We start from the raw sequence: 21,083 nt of genomic DNA, 5'->3' as shown, positions 1-21,083 counted from the left end.
ATCGAGCGTAGTGTGCATACTTTTTCGACGCACTTTATGTTTTGACTCAATTTAAATTAAGGAATGACTTCTCTATCAACTAAAATTAATATAAAAAAGAAAAAGAAAAAAAAGAAACTTACCTGTATCCCTGAGCTCCATATAACTCCAAGTTGAGATCGTAGAATCTCTCCGTTTTGCTACAATCGACTTCATCTACCCTTTCACAAACTCGAGTTTCTTGATCGAATACTGTGCCATTAAGGCAAAGGAATTTTATATCTGTAATTTCACCTAGAACAAAACAAATGTAAGTGTTTTAAATAGAAATCAATAAAGAAAGAATGATAATAGATAATAAACTTTCATTGTACAGTTTTTTTTTTAAAGGAAATTATAATATGGTTTTATTTCACTGCTGAATGTGGATGCTCCTTACCAGGGACGCCCACAGGGTTTATTCAAGGGTCAAAAGACTGACACAGAAATGCAGTTGCGAATATACCTAGGTATATGCACACACACACACACACACACACACACACACACACATAATGCTTATTTTAAGACAATCATTATTTACACACATTACATAGCTACAACGTAATGTAAATATATTAATATTATAGTAGTGAATAAGTAAATATAACATGTTTTGACGTACTTCAAAGAACTAAACTCTCCTTCGAAAATATAGGGGAGGTAAATTGCCCCATCCGACGGGCGGTCATGGTTCTTATTGGTTGTTTCCTTCGATCATTTTTTTAAAAGCATCCTCAGAGAAGTTTCAAAACTCTTTCTTCTTTAAAAAGTAATCTTACCTAGATTGGCTTATTTATACTTACATACACATACACACACGTGCGCAAGGTTCGCACGGAAAGTAATGTCATACATTTTATCGTGAAGCGTCTTATCCGCCGGGATCGAAGGTGATGTAAGTCAACTACCAAGCAAGTGCTTGCTCACTTGTCTCCGAGCACTCGGAAGTGAAGGACGGGTGATTTCGTAAACATCCGTTTCGTCTCTTGTACAAGTCGCGATCCAGCTTCCTAGCCAAATCTACCATGACAATGCTCCCTCAGCCACCCTACAGTCCCGACTTGGCTCCCGCACACTTATTTTTGTTTCCCCATTTGAAATCTTCCCTGAAAGGACATCATTATAAAACAATTGATGATATGAAAGCAGCTTGTGAAATGATTTTAAACGCACCTCCTCAACAGGACTTCCAGGATACCTTCGCAGATTGGAAATCCCGCTGACAAAGATGTATCGATGCAGGAGGACAATATTTTGACGAATTTTAATGTACATGCATTAATATCCTTATTACTAAAAAAAATATTTTTGCATACTTGTAGACTTGGTGACATTACTTTCCGGACAGACTTTCTATATATAGTTACGAAAACACGATTCTCAGTGGTGTACTTAGGGGGGCGGGCTCAAACCCCCCCGGAATTCCGTGTACAACAATAATCATTATTACCATTTCTAAGGAAAAATATAAGTGTTCACATATTGTGCATAGCCCCCCGAAACCAAATCGTAAATACGCCACTGACGATTCTTAATCATTTACATTTTAAATTACTACAATAAAGTATTACATTTATTGTTAACTGAAAATTGAAAAGAGAAAAGTAAGCAATTATGACATTATCTGAAAAGAGGTCGTATTCTAAGGGGCATGGTAGAACGTAGATGGAAGTAGAAAAAGGGAGAAGAGAAAAATACTACGATTGATGGGAGGTATTAAAATTAAAGCTCTCATATCTGTGTCTGAGAGTTCTGCCCTAAGATAGATTCTAGCACATTTTCCACAAAGTAGCTAGGTGGGATCGCTTAGCCAGTAGAGCACGGATAAGAGTGACCAGTTCCCTTTAACCTATGGTTCAATTCAAATAGGATTATGGCAAACTGGAAATGAAAAACGTAACTTAACGCCCACGTATACGCCCTTTAGGTTAAACAACAGAAATGTTTAATGAAAATGAAAACTTAATTATGAAATAATTGGTGGAGTGAAAATGTGGGAGAATTTCGAGACAATCCACGGACATGATGTCCAGTACACACTGAAAGGCCTAAGACCAAACCAGGGATCCATCACATAAAAAGTGAATACTGTATCAGTGACTTCGCGTGTAACATAGAAGGTTGAGAATTGAGGTGTATATTTCCAAAACATGCTAAATCCATTTGGTAGAATTCTTCAGAAATGGCGAAAACCTATGGCTTCTTACATTGAAATACTATGGCAGGTGATATTTCAAACAGAATTTACCACAGAAAATAATGCGTTTTGACAAATAATAAATAAATAAAATAATTACAAAATTTAACGAAAGAGTTTCCAAAGTATACTCTTCCATACTCAATTCAAAATCGGACATTTTTGGATTTAGCATGTTTTGGAAATACACTCCTCAATTGGGCAATGCATACAAGAAGTTTGTTTTCATTATAGAGGTAGTCACTTAAAGGTACATATCAACTCATATTCTCCTAATATATAGCATTCTAACCTTTTATAGTGTCAAGTTAGACTCTACTCTGGGTTGGTATTCACACAGAGTATAACTCTTGGCAATGATGGCTCGTGAAAGAAGTCGCCGTCAAGAACCGCCACTGGTTCTATTACAAGACAAAAGGGGTTATCTGTTGACCGTGGTGCATGTAAACTTATCAATTTGGGGCAAGGAATTGACAGTAATGGCTGAATAACTCCGATAATAATAATAATAATAATAATAATAATAATAATGATAATAATAATAATAATAATAATAATAATAATAATAATAATAATAATAATAATAATGCGTTTAATTATTCAATCCGTAAATATATTTTATCGTTAAATTGGCTATGTCACGATAAACAGCCTATTTAGGCTATCTTCGTAGTCATCCTAGCAGTACACTTGGTAGACTCAACGTAGGCTAATGCTTGGTATGGTTGGAAATTGGTAATTGGAAGAATAAAATTGAAAAATAAAGTGGACCAACATAGTTTAAAGTGTTTGTTGGCCCAGCAACAATTTGCCGTCATTTATCCAACAGTCTTTGATTTTGCACTCTCATCCGCAATTGTACTTTTTTCGCAGATCTTACCCATTAGCAACTGAGTTTGAAGACATCGAATTACAACGTAGGCTAACGTTGGCAGTTGGCTAGCCAACCGTTTTCTGCTATTGGGCTTACTATCTGCTCCGTTATGGTTTTAATAGTCTCCGCAATTGTTATGGAAGGAGGGTACAACGTAGTCTAGTGGTTAGAATTCACGTCCACGTGGTCCCGGGTTCGATTCCCGGCTGGTGATTTCCAATTTTCGGCATTCAACCAGGGTCATGAGGCAAACCGAGGAGTCACATCAATAAAAGACGTGACGGCCACTAGGTTAAGAAAGCTCCTGAGACGCAGGGCACTGATCACATGTTAGTCGCTAGGCTGAAAGTGGTTCAGCTGGTCGCTAACAGATGGTGTTGGAGCGGCTAAGGACCAAAAAGGGCTGCTACGCCAAGGATTTGGTTTGGTTTTCTTAATTGTTATGAAACACGGATTCGATTCCCCGTAAGAGGTACGTGCTTTTAGATTTCATGCTAAGCTATTGTTCCACATCTCATACAGGCCTGGCGCTGAAGACGGATTTCCAACATACATATCTACAAACAAACTAGGCTATTATCTGAAGCTTCTTTAATGTCAGTTGTTGAGTAAACCCTTCATGTTTCAGAAGTGTACTTGAAATTAAGATCACATCTGGCGTTCCTTTGTTCTTTATATACACACACAATCATTTTACAGTAATTTGTCTTTGCAGACAAGAAATTTAGTTTAAAAAGCTAGACAGTAAATACGAGAACACTGAAAAATGCTTTTGGTTAACAAGTTTAAAATTAGAATATCATACTAAAGCATAAAGTAGATAAATACGTGTTACATGTTTTCTTTGTTCTTATATGTTTGTGTATTGTCGGGCATCTTTAATAATGATATTTATTCACAATTTGTGTCATTATGTCATTTAATTTCTTGAGATATGTTGTTCTCTTAATCTGTGATATTTACATGCTATAATTATATGGATAAACGCGATCAGTAGGACATTAGAGATCTCCATTATTGACAAAATACTTAGAATATTGCAGTATGAAGAATTTACTAGGATGATTTAATTGAAAGGAACGTAAGGCTCAGTTTATTCAATGTGTGTGTAAGCTATATGTGGGAATCCCTATCCTATTTATGGAGCGCTTGAGTTTGAGGATTTTGGTTCTGCGACCTTATTCAACACAGAGTTTATGCAGGACGGAACCTACTGTAAACGTGGGCTCAGAATAACGACTGGGGCTTGAATCTCGTTCAGTTTGTGGGTATGGGCTCAGAACGACAGGGCTTCAGTTTGTGTTGTGGGATTAGAACAGCAATCGAGCTTTGAATCTCGTTCAGTTTGTGCTGTATGGGCTCAGAACAACGACCGGGGCTTGCATCTCGTTCCGTTTGTGCTGTAAGGGCTCAAAACAACGACCGGGGTTGAATCTCATTCAGTTCGTGCTGTATGGGCTCAGAACAACGACCGAAGCTTGAATTTTGTTCAGTTTGTGCTGTATGGACCCAGAACAAGAACCGAGCCTTGAATCTCATTCCGTTCGTGCTGTATGGGCTCAGAACAACGACCGGGGCTTGCATCTCGTTCAGTTTGTGGGTATGGGCTCAGAACGACAGGGCTTCAGTTTGTGTTGTGGGATTAGAACAGCAATCGAGCTTTGAATCTCGTTCAGTTTGTGCTGTATGGGCTCAGAACAACGACCGGGGCTTGCATCTCGTTCCGTTTGTGCTGTAAGGGCTCAAAACAACGACCGGGGTTGAATCTCATTCAGTTCGTGCTGTATGGGCTCAGAACAACGACCGAAGCTTGAATTTTGTTCAGTATGTGCTGTATGGACCCAGAACAAGAACCGAGCCTCGAATCTCATTCCGTTCGTGCTGTATGGGCTCAGAACAACGACCGATTTCAGTTTGCGAGGTAGAACCAGTTGTTTACTGCAACGAGTTGAGTAATTTTCTTCATACTTCGCAGGCTAACAAGGATCATAATATTCGTGCTTCTGTTAGTTTTTTTCTAAGTCTCGTTAGCAATATTTTCACTTTGACTAGTTATGGGTACTAGGGGCTTATTAATTCATGTGAAAAATTAACTTTACAGAAATCAGCGTCCGACCTAACGTCACAAACATGTTTACATTGCTTAATATTGCGAAGAATTTTTACAATATATTGAAACTTTTAGAATAGTAAACAAAATATATATAATCCACTTATCTTTTAAAATATGATCAAAATGTTGTGAAATAATAATAATAAAAAAATACTTTTCCAAACTTCAAAGAATTTCAAATAGACCTAGATATAATTTCGAAAATTCTAATACAACCATTGTTATTCTACACTCTAAATTGCCTTATGAGACAACAAATTAAATCACTACATGAAACACTTTATATTCGTTTTGCTCCTTCATTGGAATAACATCACGAAATTCAATGGAAAAAACATATTGCGTGTGAATATTACTAGGCCAGTGCGCATTACTAGCTGGATCATTCTATTGAACAGGTTTACTGTTAAGACAGATGACAGAAAAATTTATCAAATCATCGTAATTTACCTCTTGAATTGATGTATACTGAAGCAACTGTCATACTTAAGTAAATGTATGCTAACTGTGTCACACGTTAAAAATGCTTTCTTATTGAAATTACCACGGTGATACGAGAATGGGATGGCTGATTATTGAAAGTAAATTAAATAAAAGCGTTAGTATGGTAACAATATAGGAGGAAACTAAAAAACTAAGAACACAGTTTCTTCTATGACAAACCTTTATGGCTTGCAATCGATTCGAATCAATCGAAAGCCACTAAGTCAATGTATCCCCAAACGATGAGATTAGCGTGACCTAGAAATACCAAGAAATCTAATTCTGAAGTTTAGTATTAAGTTCACTGGAGATCGTTTCAACCAGGGTTGAAAAAAAAAAAACATGATTTTTTTAAAAAACAAAAAGAACGTTTTTTATGTTTAAAACATTTTTTTGTTTAAAACGTTTTTAACGTTTAAAACAAAGTACTTTGTTTTAAACAAAAAAAACATGTTTAAAATGTTTATTTTGTTTAAAACAATAATCTAAATAGGCATATATATTACATTTTTACACTCTTAGGTATTGCTTGCCATCTATATTCAACCGCTAGATCAAATTTCGGGAACTTCCCTAATCTCGATCCACCCAAACGTTCAAATTCGGAGAAAGAAATCGGGAATTTCCCGATCTCTGTTCACAGAATATGTAGTTTAGTTTCTTTGTGTTACGTTCTATCAGGGCTTTAAACCTCAATGGCTCAGTCTTAAACCTCAAATTAAGGCTGGAAGATGGTTTTGCTACCAATTTATTCCTGAAAGATGCAACTTTGCTGATGTGCATTTTATGTATGTGGAAGGAGGGTAAATATCGTGTTTTTTTTTCAACAGTTTTTTGGGGGCCATTCTCCCTCTTGGGAGATAGATTCATAAAAATTGTTACGTGAAGCAATGAAGTAGGCCACCACATATCGTGTATTTGGACTTCTTGCTTGTATGGGGCAAAGTTAGCCAATTTTTGGAGTTTTTTTGACGTAAATTACATTTCTTTTTACAACAAACATCAATAGCTCAGTCCTTAATTAAGCTAGAAAGATGATTTGGTACCAAAGTATTTTTGAGGGACGAAGCTTTCCGTCAGTTGCATTTTATGTATATAGGGGGTACATATGTACGGCCGAGAGAGGGAGGATGAAGTTTTTTTTTTAATTTTTCATCAAATTCTTTTCATCAGGTTTGGCGGGTATTTCTCCCCCCTTTGTGGTACATTCCTAAAAATTGGTATGTGAAGAATGAAGTAGTTCCATACATGATAGTAACCTGTATGTGTACTTATTTACAGAGGGACAGGGAGTCAAATTTGGTTAATTTACATTTATTTTCGGGACGATCCCATATAACACAAGATATATTTCACTGAAGTGATCTAGAAGCATAATTCTTGTTCGTATACATGATATGTGCAGCAAAAATGATTTGCATATGGACGTGGTACTATAGTGGGGGGGGGGAGAAAATGTCTAATTCAATGAATGTTTTTCTGTGTATATTTTTTAAAAAAATATTTCCTACATAAAACGAATTCATTACGCAATGGCAGCAATGGCTACCATTTCTTATATTATTGTCACAAGTATGTGGCCTACACATTAGCATCATTTTGTCAGCGTAGGGTGACTGCAAGGGTTGCCAGGGCCCCGCAAAGTCAATATTTTCATATTTTTAATGATTTTTTTATGTCTGTTCTTTTTCTACGAATACGGCGGGAATTTCACGAGTGTTACCTCGTTGGAATTTGTGGTCTATAAGCTTTCCAATGGTGTATAACTCATGACTCGTGATAACCAGTTGCGGTCACGAGCCCCGAACATGAGAGTCTACCGCTTTGTTAAAATCCCTGGCGGGTGTCTAGAGTTAATTGTGTTGTTATGCCGAAGACACTAATCATTATTAGCTACCCTGTTGCAGATAGAGATGTATCTTGAAAACTGTTTAGTTAAAATGTCATTTGCTCCTTGTAGGCTAGTCACTGTTCTTTTCTATGAGTTGTATTTGTCAGAGTATTTCTTCTAACTTATGATGTGAGAACTGTTCATTATTATGGAAATGATAGTGATCAAAAAATACCCAAGTTTTGAATTTGTGAATTTGGATCTTAAAATAGTGTATATGTGTTTAACCTCCATTATTCTTGGAAATTAAGAAATGTTCAAATACTTCACTTGAATTTCTGTTGGTTTAGTTATACGCACATTGATGTGCAGAATTTCGTCCAGTAATTGCTGTCATAATAAGAATACAACTCTGCTTGTAATTTACTCCATGCACAAATCCTGCGGAGGATGGGTTGTTTGTTAGAAAATTAAATTAGCTTCTTCAATCTGATATTTTAGTTGTTTTAAACATGTCCTACCAGCATCGAAAAAAAACACGTTTAAAACAATTTGTTTAAAACGTTTAAAACACTTGTTTTAAACATTTTGTTTTACACATATCAACCCTGGTTTCCACCAGTGACTGACTGGTAGGAGAATTTGACTGTGTACTTGTCCTAAGCGTATGAGGCATATCCACTAGTGTTGTTGAAATTATTTCGGAAATCTTTCAGTTTTACGTCCCACGGATATGCCCGCTAGGTTAAAGGAGACAGTGATGATGAGAAATGGTTGGAATGGTGGAATGAATAAAGTGGGAGGAAACGGGAGAACCATGTGAAAACCCGTGCACATGGTGTTTGTCCGCCACGATGTTCACTTGGTGCGAGCTGGAATGGAACCAGTCACCCCACGCACTGAGCCACCGCGGCCACAAAATTATTTGAATAGCGATTATTAATTTAAATAATTATTGGAAGAATTTTTTGTGTTCCTATTAAATTATCCGAATATTCGGTTTGAATATTGGAATAGGGGGCGCGGTGGGTCAGTGGTAGAGCGTTCACCTCCGGTGCTTGGGTCCCTGGTTCGATCCCAGCTTGCGCCGTGTGGACTTTGTGATAGATAAACACCGTGCTCGTGGGTTTTCTCGGGGTTCTCCCGTTTCCTCCCACTTTCTTCATTCCACCATTTCACTCATTTATCATTATCACCGTCTCATTTAGCCTAGCTGGCATAACCGTGGGACGTCAAACTTGAAGATTTCATTTCATTTTCATTTTCAATATTGGAATAATTATTTGCAGGGTACAGCAGTACATATTCCTAATAATCACTTGTTTTAAAATATTTTGACACCATACCCTTAACCTAATAAAGCATCTTTGGAACGGAATTTCTTACCTAGTTTTTCATATCTTTTATCAAATCTGGATTTTAGGGATTCCAAGCAAGATTTGTCTAGAACGTGGGACTAAGGGGATGAAACAAAGGAGAGTCCAGGAAGGTTAACACAAATTGTTGCGGCTGTCTTGCGACTTAACATCAAGGGGGCTCGCTCTTATGTAGTGACAACGAAATTTTGGGTTCAAACAGAAATTGAAACTTTCTTAAGAGGATTGGAATAAATATCTGAATTCAACTCTTTCTGAAGCAACATTAACAAATACGGTGAGTGTGGTAGTGGCACTACAATTTACCTTTCCTCTTCAACATATAACAAAATAATTGATTTAATTGCTTAAAAAGTAAGAAACTCAATTTGTCAAGAATTAGAGCAATCCAATTTTTTTTTTCTTCGATCGTTGACTCGACCCCCAATGTGTAACACGCAAACCATTAGTCCTAAGTGTTGGATATGTTCTAAAAGATGGTGTGCCTTATGAATGTTTTCTTACTTTTATAGCATCAGCTGGACACAAACCGGAACAAATGTTTCAAAACATTACACATTAGCTTGATGAACTGGAAATAAATATTAGTGATTGTAGAGGGTAGTCCTACAATAATGCTTCGAACATGGTGAGAATATCTAATGGCCTTCAGGCTAAAGTGGCGTACAGAACTCTTTTTGCTCGATTCATACCATGTGCGGCATATTCGTTAAGTGTTGTTAGAACTCCTTCATGCTGCTGCACAACGTATATGTCTTTTACAGAAAACTTAATTAAATATGGGAATGCTTGATGAAAGAAGGGTAAAAAAAATATCGACTTCAGCGATTTGAAACAGCGTTTATGGTGGTTTCTGGAGTATTAAGTTTTACGGGATTCAAAAACAAGTTAAGCTACTCAAAGTGGATCTACAGATGTTTTGGTGATGTTATCTGCATGGGTAACTTTAAAAATCTTTCAATGAAAAGAGAAACAACCTTGAGACCTTTGAAAGACTCGAAATGGATTTAACAGAAACTATTGTGTATGAAAAGGACAGTAAAATATACCTAAAAAGAAAGTTTAGCATGATGAAGACAGTGATAGAGAGGTAAATTTTTCTGGACGAGATGATCTTTGAATAAACTTTTTTTTTTCATTTATCATTAATACATTCATTACTGAATTCAAGAACAGAAGAGATGCTTTAACGAGTTTCAACACTACCTTTAGACAAATGTATTTGACAGCGTGTCAAACACTGAGGAGGCCTCAAGAAACAATGCTACAAGTCTTAAACTCATCTATAAATTATTTGGATTTTGATTTCGTTGAAGACTGTATTCACTTTCAAAAGGACTGCATGGCAGGAAGGAATAGAACATCCATAAAAGAAATCACTGCAAAAAATTCAAAATTTCTAAGGTTTCATTCCGTACGAAATGTTTATCTAACTTTGGAGTTAAAATAACTTTGTGCACATCAGCCACAAACTGTACCGGGGAACACAGTTTTCCCCTGCCTCAGAAGAGTTAAAAGTATCTGAGATCAAGTATTTCTGAGGACAAACTAAACTTTCTCTCTATATTGTTTATTGACTCGGAAACAGCCCAACAACTTTCATATGAAGATATAATAAGTTAATTTCGGGTCAAAAAATCCTGTAGGAAAGTTTTTTGAATCACGCTGTAGACTTGTTTTATCTGTCACTTATCAGTTTAATTTTTGTACATTTTTACTATGCTTACTTGAATTATTAAATAAAAGACATTTTATTAAGTTAAATAGTGTTAATATTCCCTGTATCATAAACACTATTAACCTATGAATACATATCATGGGTCAAATTGACCCATAAAGCTATTCAAAAGGCTTATTTCGATATTAATATCTTTTGCAGAGCTGTGGCTCCCAATGACAAGTCTTGTGGTTTTATTATTAACGCGTTATAAGATGTTCTAAACTGAAATTTTATTTTTTATTGGCCTTTATTGTTTGACTGTATGTGAATGTATGACATGGGCCAATATGGACCACATGTTTCTAAGTAAGAAGTTTGTGGTTAAGACAAAATAACAAGAACTAACATGCTGATAGTGTATATTATTATTATTATTATTATTATTATTATTATTATTATTATTATTATTATTATCATTATTATTACTCACCATTCAGGCACGGCCATATTTTAGCCGAATTACGACTACTTCTAATTTTTACTGGAATGCATTATCTTGGGTGACCATATTGCACTGTCTGGCAACGTTGCTACTGCGATGGTTCTTTTACTTTAGTGCTCTGTTCTTTTACTATAGTGCTTTTCATTGTTTTACTTTGGCCATATTGTAGTGGGGCTTGGCAGAATTGGTTTCATGACATTCAGCTGTTTTGAACTCTATTTAAGTTCTGTGTGCTATTTTGTGTGCAAATATTTACGAAAGGAATTTATAAAATACGAAGTTCTGATATCATTTGTTTCTGTAAGTGTCTGAAGTTCTTCAGTGTTTCTTAGTCTACCCTTCGTCCAACTTTTCGTCATATCTAAATAAGATTTTCCGGAACCCTAAATTCGCCCCTGTAGCCACTGGCTATACGTTGCAACAGCGTATATTCATTGTGATAGACTACATCTGCACCAGTAGTTATAGTTTAACCCACGAGCCTACACAGAGAAGTACGGAACAGATGCTGCAAATTAATTCTTCATCAAGTGACAAGTTCCAGGAGATAGATAGTGTGCTGAGCATACCGAGATGCAGTTGAGGAAGTTAACAGGACAACAGTTTGTCGACGTGCGAGATGCATATGTTGTGAGCCCTAAAAAATCAGCGCGATGATTTTAGAGCCAGTCCGGGCTCTCCAATGGCCATGCGCAAGTGTTGAAAATTGTACTCTATAGGCTAAATTTGGAGCGGTGCAGCAACTACTGACTGAAGACATGGATGCCCGAAAAGATTATTGTCCTTGGTTCATGAAATTTGTAACGCTAGACGGGAAAGAACTCAAAGACTTCATCTACATTAATCATCCCACGGTATTCCGAAATTGATAGACAATTTTCGGAGCATTCGAAATAGTTGTGTTTGTACAGCTAACATTGAAAAGGGTTTTCAATAACATTATTCGTCATGTTCACTTGTATCAAGAAGAAAAACGGCAGTCAGTTCTAGCACTTTATGTAGAAAATGTACAAAATAATAATAATAATAATAATAATAAATGTTCTCTCATAAAATTGGATAACTTTTTGAACGCTGTATTATGCATGAGGTAAGTTTTCCCCCTCAATTTGTACTGATAAAACTAGTCTCTTTAAGAGCCACCATTGGTTTCGTCTCATATGGCCATATTGCTGAACAGGTTTATTAAACTACAATCAACTAATCTCAAATTACATAGTTTTTTTTTTTCTATCTTGGACCTTTCCCAAAAGGAACTCATAAACTTTCTAACAAACCAACGAAATGTAAATACCATTAAGCAAGATATAATTAGCAAAACCCTTTAATTTTAGACACGAATCAAAGTAAATTGGTTATACCCTTAAGAATTACAATGCAGAGTGTATCAAAAAGGACTTTACAATTTTGAAAATTCACAGACATGGTTTTGGTGTTATTTTGTAGCAAAATGCATCAAGTTTTGACTCACATAGTATACTAGTTCAGAAATAAGCCACCGCAAGCGCTATCGGCAGTTGCAACAAAGTTGGTTACATTTACTGATCCTGAGCGTGCTAGCTGGTGTTTTGGTTTGAAGAATCTAAGTGTGCGACAATTGTGCAACGTAATTTTAGTATAAAGTATGGTAAAAAAAATTCTCCCCAGTAGGCCTACTATTTACCAGTGGCATAAGTATTTCATTGAGACTGGATGTTCAGTGAGACACAACAAATCTTCAGGTCGTCCTCGTACGTCTGGAGACGTTGTAGAACAAGTGAGACGTGAGACAAAACTTTATGAACAGTCCTACAAAATCAACCCGACGTGCTTCTTGACAGCTGGGTATCCCACAATATGACAGTTTGGCGTGTGTTGAGAAAACGGTTGCATCTCAAACCATACAAATTACAAATGGTGCAAGAATTAAAAGACTGATAGAATTGCTCGTAAGGAATTTTGTGTGGAAATCGACTTCAGATGGGATGTGTACTGCATCAGCAATGGAAGCCAAGTTGAACCTCTTTATGTATAAGGTAAAAAAACTTGATGTATTTTGCTACAAAATGACACTAAAACCATGTCTGTAAGCTAAATAAGTAAATCAGTAGTAGTTTTCAAAGTTGTTCTTTCTCATACACCCTGTATAACCAAATTTTAAATTACATTCTCTGTCCTTCCGAAATTCTGTAATCAGAATAATACACACGAAGTGACATAAGATACTCGTATAATTGACTTCATAATTGGGTTCGAAAGAGTAGTCATTTTTATGTTTGTATCACGTTTTACAAGTAATTAGTTGCGAATAGTATGTATAAATCTGTAATTTAACTTAAATGAAATTTTGAGTATGTCTTTCTACTGATTAATATAATTAATACTGTTAAACATTAACTACCAAAGTGTGTAACAATGCTGACAATGTTTAGGTCGTTTTTTTTTTTTTTTTTTTTTATCACGTGTGAGGTGCTTACCACATAGCAGCCTAATTTCTCCCTGAAGAAAGTTGGAGAGCAAGAACAGATTGTGACGTCTTTTGTTTTATGAGGTCTATGTCCGTTATGTAACAAGAGGAGACATGTTTCATAGTGATGTGGCACTTTTGTTTTCTCTTGTTAAATTCTCTTTTATTCATATACGAAAGATCACATCATCATATTCCTTTATCTTACAGACTTGTTTATTGTTTACTTTTGGAACACACATACGTACATATTGCAACGAAAACTGTATGTATTATAGAAGAGTTTGACTATAAAGCTTAAATCTAAGTGGAAAATTCTATGGTCCCGCGAATTTTCATAATCTTATAACTAAGCCTCGATTAAGTGGAACCAGTCCAATAAAGAAATGAAAATCATCCCGACTTGGTTTAACGGAAAGTTCCTTGTCGTTCACAATCTACTTACGTATATATACTATATAAAACTGAAAGCCACTGTGTTTTTGACTTAATAACTCTTGAACCACCCGATCGATCTCGATCAGTTTCAATATAGATCAGGTTTGGGTAAGGGAGGGATGTTATGATTTCACTTTGACGGTACAAAGTAGGGGAAGGGGAGGAAAGGACATATATTAAAATAAACCTTAATAACTCTTGAACCAAGAGACCGATCTCGATCAAATTTGCCACATAGTTGAGGTTCAGGTCTGGGATATATTTTGTCATTTCACTTTGACGGTGCAACTTTGGGGAGGGGGAAATGTTTAAAAATGATCGAAAATATCCGTTATTAAAAGTATCGAATCTAGAGTTTTCAGTGTCAATGAGATAAACAGTGACACTTCCGATGCCGTTTAAATCCAAATTCAGTCCAGTCACTTGGAGGAGAGAGAAAAAGAAATATATAAAAATGATTGAACATGACCGATATTAGTTCGAATCCATAGTTTTCGGAGTCGCTGAGGCGAACAGTGACACTTGCGATGCCGTTTAAATTCAAATACAGCCCCCATTAGTTCTCTTTGTCCAAAATTAAACTTATTCTCCCCGTGCGAAGAACTGGTATTCTGCTTGTAAATAAATAAATAATAAATAAATAAAAACTGTTTAGCTTAACACAGTGAAAATCTAAGGGATGGCCTGGGGAGAAATTCCCCTCCTTCCAGAAGGCACGGAATTTCCCCTGAGGCATATTACCGATCGTGCTCAATGTGGGTTACCGTTATATTTGCCGTGCTGCTTTCATCCTCGTATGGGTAGTATGTTATTGAAAGTACCCCTCCCGCGGGGGAAATCTGAAATCACCACTGCCTTAACATACTAGGATAATGTTCTTTAGGCTAATAAGAAGTGAAATATTAATGGTAGAATCGGTGGAATGAAAATGTGACAGGAAATAGAAGAACTCCAAAACAATTTACCACAAACTATCTGGAATCGAATCAGAAACCTTTCCTCATCAAAGGTAATCGTTCTATCACTGAATTACAGTATTCACAATATACGTAGTATGTCCATCGAGTATTTTCGTGTATTTTCCTCTTACCATTGAGAAGTAGTACCTGTGTCACTGTTAGAAGTACGTGTATAACTGATAGTAATATATTTGTTACTGTTAGCAGTATATGTGTCAACGTTAGCTGTATATTTGTCACTATTAGGAGTATATGTGTCACTTTTAGGAATAAATTTGTCACTGTTAGGAATATATTTGTCACTGTTAGGAGTATTTGTCACTGTTACGATATATTTATCACTGTTAGAAGTATATTTATCACTGTTAGGATATATTTGTCACTGTTAGGACTATATTTATCACTGTTAGGATATATTTGTCACTGTTAGGAATAGATTTGTCACTGTTAGGATGTATTTGTCACTATTAGGAGTATGTGTGTCAGTGTTAGGAAGGTTATATATGTCACTGTTAAGAAAAGCGTGTGTGTCACCGTTAGAGAAAGGCAAACGACAATTAATACAATTTGCTTATCGAAATAAATATACAATTTATTCCAAATCAATTAAGAGTTACCTATTTTGAAGTTTATAAAACGAGAGAATTTTGAACAAATTATTTTTATCGGAGGTACTTCATGTTTCACTATTATTATTATTATTATTATTATTATTATTATTATTATTATTATTATTATTATTATTATTATTATTATTATTATACGTCAGCACTAAAAACTATCTGTTGCACTTTCCCCCCTATTTTTACACTTAATAAAAACAGTTTTGTTTCTAGCCATTGGTTTTGTCCTTTTATCGTTTGTTTCTACATTCTTCGTAACCTCCCTTGAGAATTTTAACGTTATATATTAATTTCCTGTTGAGATTCCACAATAAGCGCTATATTGTCTTCGAACCGTATACACCTAATCCTTATGAGTCCTACCCAAATGCCATAAGCATGTCCTCCTTCGTTTTGTCCTATACAAATAAGATTGATGTGAAGCAATATCTCTGTTGAACTTGTATTCCAATTGTATTTCCTTCTCATTTCTTTCCATATTTTGCATCTCGCTTGTTGCTTCCTTCTTATGGGTCTTCGGCCCTTTCATTGCAACTCAAATTTCTTTAGAACTCCCATCAACAATTCCCAGCTTACTCTGTCTGGAACTTTTTATAGTTTAATAAACTCAAAACTTCCTTTGCTCTTCTCTGTAACCTTTCGTCAATTACTCTCAACAAACCATAATCTTAACAAATATACATATCTTAATATATTGCCAACTAATACGATTCGTGAATTCATATGACAGTAAAATCAATTAAGAACAACTAAAAATGTTCATTGACATATCATGTAAGTCACTGAGCATGTTTTTTGCTTTGAAGTGTTTAGCACAATTTTATTCTTCATTACATAATGTCTTTTTTTCCTTATTTGTCACGAACTTCGTTGAGATTATCAGATAATGAATAGGTTAAGCATTACGCATTTCCTTTAGTACTTCTGGCATTATTTGTTTCCCGTAGGTTGGAGAGAAACGTGTAACATCTAGAACTTAATAATGGTTATGATATATGTTGGTCTAAAAACATTATTATAAGGGACAGAATTATAATTTTGGTCTAACTTTCCGAAATATTGAAAAGAGAGAAAAAGAAATAAATATAAGTAAGATAAGGGAAGTATAAAGAAAATAAGGAAGATAGGTATTCTAAGAAAACAATGTGAATTATGTACCCATACTATTTGGAATCAAACTTGCAACTTTTGCAACTTTGCACTTTAGTTATCACCGGAAGTGGCGAAATTACTTGACGCACCCATAGTATCTCTTGTGCCCTTACCCGTTATAAGAAAAGTATTTCTCTTCAATTTCGTATTAGTTTCTACCATATAGATTCTTTTTATTGTTAGAGCATAATTCGACATAATTCGAAGCTTTACCATACACAATGACCAGAAATTTTATCTACGAAGTCTAGGTGACCGTGGTTCATTAGTTTGAACTTACCTTTCTGTCCAATTGTACAAACATGGAACATTTGACACCCCGTTTCAATATCGGCATAATATCCACCTATCACTTTACCATCACAGGAAAAATTTGTATCCGGTAGGTTATCGAAATCCAGGTACTGAAAAGAGAAACAAATATACATATCTTAATACATTACCACCATGATAAAAGTTATAAATATATAGAGCAATAAAATAAGAGTAATAAAAATGTTCATTGACATATAAATTATTGAACTGTAAAGTCTTTAGGGCAATTTAATCTTTCATTACATATTGCATTTCCCGCTTATTTGTCAGGGACTTTGTTAAAAGTTATCAGATTATGAGAAGAATGGGAAACCAATAAGTAGATATACTACCCAGTTACTTCGTTTGATGTTAATCAATGATTTTAAGATGCTGCATTACCATACTCCCAATGAGAAATTTGCTTTGAGGAGTGAATATTGGCGCACTTGTTGTTGATAAGGTTCTTGCCTCACTAAGAATATACACAGCATGCCGGCAGAGTTTGACTCCCATATCTCAGCATTGGCAAAACGTCGTTTTAAGCGAATTGCTCGGCGAAGGAGCAGCACTCAATGTCAAACGTTGATTCGGCTACTGCGCACGATAGGAATACCGTGTTTATTCATGTAATTCGCACACATTTTAAACCTCTTTTGGACACTGAAAAATCTGGGTGTGTAAATGTGAGGATTTTATTAAAATTATAATACATCTCTTATTCTAAGGTTTATTCAAGTTGACGCTATGCTATGGTAATTTTGGAACATAAGACTAATCATGAATCCTATATATAAGTACAAAACATGTCAGTTTGTGGGTAACGCTAATTCATAATACTTTACGATCAAGCCAATAGGCGTCGCTACGGTACCTGCACTATTTGCTTGCCTGACGCAGTGCATGCAATTTGCCGATTTTAAACTATTATGACGATTAAATTGCAATTTACAAACTATATTTTAAAATTCAATTATTTGAAAATGGATAATGATGATGATAAACATAAACGTGTTTTACTGTTATGTTAAGAGGAATAAACAATTAGACCTTTTAATTAAGTACGATTTTAACCTAGCCATTTATTATTAGGAGAAGTAAACAATTACAGCTTTTAATTAAGTACGATTTTAACCTAGCCATTTATTATTAGAAGAAGTAAACAATTACAACTTTTAATTACGTACGATTTTAACCTAGCAATTTATTATTAGGACAAGTAAACAATCAGAGCTTTTAATTAAGTACGATTTTAATCTAGCCATTTATTATTAGGATAAGTAAACAATCAGAGCTTTTAATTAAGTACGATTTTAATCTAGCCATTTATTATTAGGATAAGTAAACAATTAGAGCATTTAATTAAGCATGATTTTAACCTAGCCATTTATTATTAGGATAAGTAAACAATCAGAGCTTTTAATTAAGTACGATTTTAATCTAGCCATTTATTATTAGGATAAGTAAACAATTAGAGCATTTAATTAAGCATGATTTTAACCTAGCCATTTATTATTAGGACAAGTAAACAATCAGAGCTTTTAATTAAGTACGATTTTAATCTAGCCATTTATTATTAGGATAAGTAAACAATTAGAGCATTTAATTAAGCATGATTTTAACCTAGCCATTTATTATTAGGACAAGTAAACAATCAGAGCTTTTAATTAAGTACGATTTTAATCTAGCCATTTATTATTAGGATAAGTAAACAATTAGAGCATTTAATTAAGCATGATTTTAACCTAGCCATTTATTATTAGGACAAGTAAACAATCAGAGCTTTTAATTAAGTACGATTTTAATCTAGCCATTTATTATTAGGATAAGTAAACAATTAGAGCATTTAATTAAGCATGATTTTAACCTAGCCATTTATTATTAGGACAAGTAAACAATCAGAGCTTTTAATTAAGTACGATTTTAATCTAGCCATTTATTATTAGGATAAGTAAACAATTAGAGCATTTAATTAAGCATGATTTTAATCTAGCCATTTATTATTAGGACAAGTAAACAATCAGAGCTTTTAATTAAGTACGATTTTAATCTAGCCATTTATTATTAGGATAAGTAAACAATTAGAGCATTTAATTAAGCATGATTTTAACCTAGCCATTTATTATTAGGACAAGTAAACAATCAGAGCTTTTAATTAAGTACGATTTTAATCTAGCCATTTATTATTAGGATAAGTAAACAATTAGAGCATTTAATTAAGCATGATTTTAACCTAGCCATTTATTATTAGGACAAGTAAACAATCAGAGCTTTTAATTAAGTACGATTTTAATCTAGCCATTTATTATTAGGATAAGTAAACAATTAGAGCATTTAATTAAGCATGATTTTAATCTAGCCATTTATTATTAGGATAAGTAAACAATCAGAGCTTTTAATTAAGTACGATTTTAATCTAGCCATTTATTATTAGGATAAGTAAACAATCAGAGCTTTTAATTAAGTACGATTTTAATCTAGCCATTTATTATTAGGATAAGTAAACAATTAGAGCATTTAATTAAGCATGATTTTAACCTATAGTGTACAGTGGGACAAAGGCTTAAACCCAACAAATAATTATAATTAATTAGATTTATGTCAACAGTAATGAATGCAAAGGTAAGTAAGTAAACCTAAAGTCTTTATAATAGTGCCAGTAGATGAACGCGGGGTGAAAAGCTTTAGCGTAAAGACTACCAACCTCATAGGCTGTGGTCAAATTAGAAATATTTTTTCTTTAAAAAAAGTGTGTAAAATACACGAGGGAAATGTAAAATTTCAAATAACCCTCCAAAAATTTGGATAAGTAAATACCTAACTAAACCTAACTAGTAGTAGGAGGAAATGAGAAATTTTGGAGATTTGTGTTCCCTACGAGACGAGAAATAAAGTTTTCGTTTCGTAGTTTCCTTTTGTAGAACTCTCGTCTCGTCTTTTGAAGACTTTTTTTCTCGTCTCGTCTCTCATGCTGAAGGCGCTTATGCTACCATATAGCCACAAAGAATGAGTTCATACATTTGAAAGTTTGCAAGTTAATGATCATTTTGGGGTACGTCTCACTAGCAATAAATAGTATGTACCAGAGACGCACTCACGTCGGAGGTTCACCCTATCCAGACCCCTCCCTCCAAGAAAGAAACTTCCTAACTCAACATACATTTGTACATTTTATCAATAAAACTATACTTGTTTAACAGGGAAATGATTGATGTAGTATGAACATTTGATCTTACACTTCATATGTACTCTTTCTGTTATAAGTAGGGACACGGTCGAAAAAGTGTAACAGCTTTTTCAGGCCAGCCATTTTGAGTGAGGTTTTTTCCCTGGGCATCCCTCATTCACACCAGGCAAATGCCGGGATGGTACTAGCATAATGGTCCCAGTCCGCTTTCTTCCTTTTCATCGGACAGTGTGCTCGCCAAGGGACGCCATCCCTCGTATACGTGACGGGCTAAATAGCCACAGATGCCGACAGCCCAGAAATCTAATCACTAATCTCTAATCTTTCTGTTATATATATATATATATATATATATATATATATATATATATATATATATATATATATATATATATATATATATATATATATATATATATATATATATATATATATATATATATAATCTAGGTTTACCATTTTTTCTTAAAATATAAGTAGAAGTATTTTACAATTACTTATCCTCTTTACGGATAGAAAATCATACCCATTCAATAATACATAGATGTAGTGGCTTCTAGTACTGGCCTTCCTCTCAAAACTTGGCCCCCACACAACAAACATTTTTGGGTACATGCCTGGTATTTACTGTCGTGTTATTAGTGTCAGAATAAAACCTTGACGAAGTTATAATGCGGTATCTGTTTTATTTTAATAGATGGTATGATAATAGTACAGTACCATTTTTTTAGGTTTAACAAAAAAAAAACAATAGTTTTGTCTACTTTCTCGAAAACTACACATGTGGATTTATACACACCCATATCATTTTGTTAAGCTCGATGAGGTCTATAATGTCTCGGTGTGATTTATAGATAGTGTCTGTAATGGCTTTCCGGACTGTATATGAAACATTATTAAATTAATTAATTAATTAAACTATTGAGA

General features: G+C 34.5%; 1 protein-coding gene across 4 annotated transcripts in view; it reads right to left on the bottom strand.

Moving 5' to 3' along the window:
* Positions 1–21,083, bottom strand: part of LOC145673262 (uncharacterized) — a 333,328-nt gene that overhangs the window by 31,167 nt on the left and 281,078 nt on the right. For all 4 annotated transcript variants that reach the window (XM_081742792.1, XM_081742793.1, XM_081742789.1 and 1 more), the window contains 2 exons: positions 16,956–17,079; positions 123–273 (listed from right to left, as the gene is read on the bottom strand). In XM_081742792.1, the coding sequence (XP_081598918.1) occupies positions 123–273; positions 16,956–17,079 (275 nt within the window). The remainder of the gene's footprint in view (positions 1–122; positions 274–16,955; positions 17,080–21,083) is intronic.

This window comes from Thermobia domestica, chromosome 16 (assembly GCF_964235325.1).
Source record: "Thermobia domestica chromosome 16, izTheDome1.hap1.1, whole genome shotgun sequence".
NCBI lineage: Eukaryota > Metazoa > Arthropoda > Insecta > Zygentoma > Lepismatidae > Thermobia > Thermobia domestica.
This window is presented reverse-complemented; position numbering and strand designations above follow the sequence as displayed.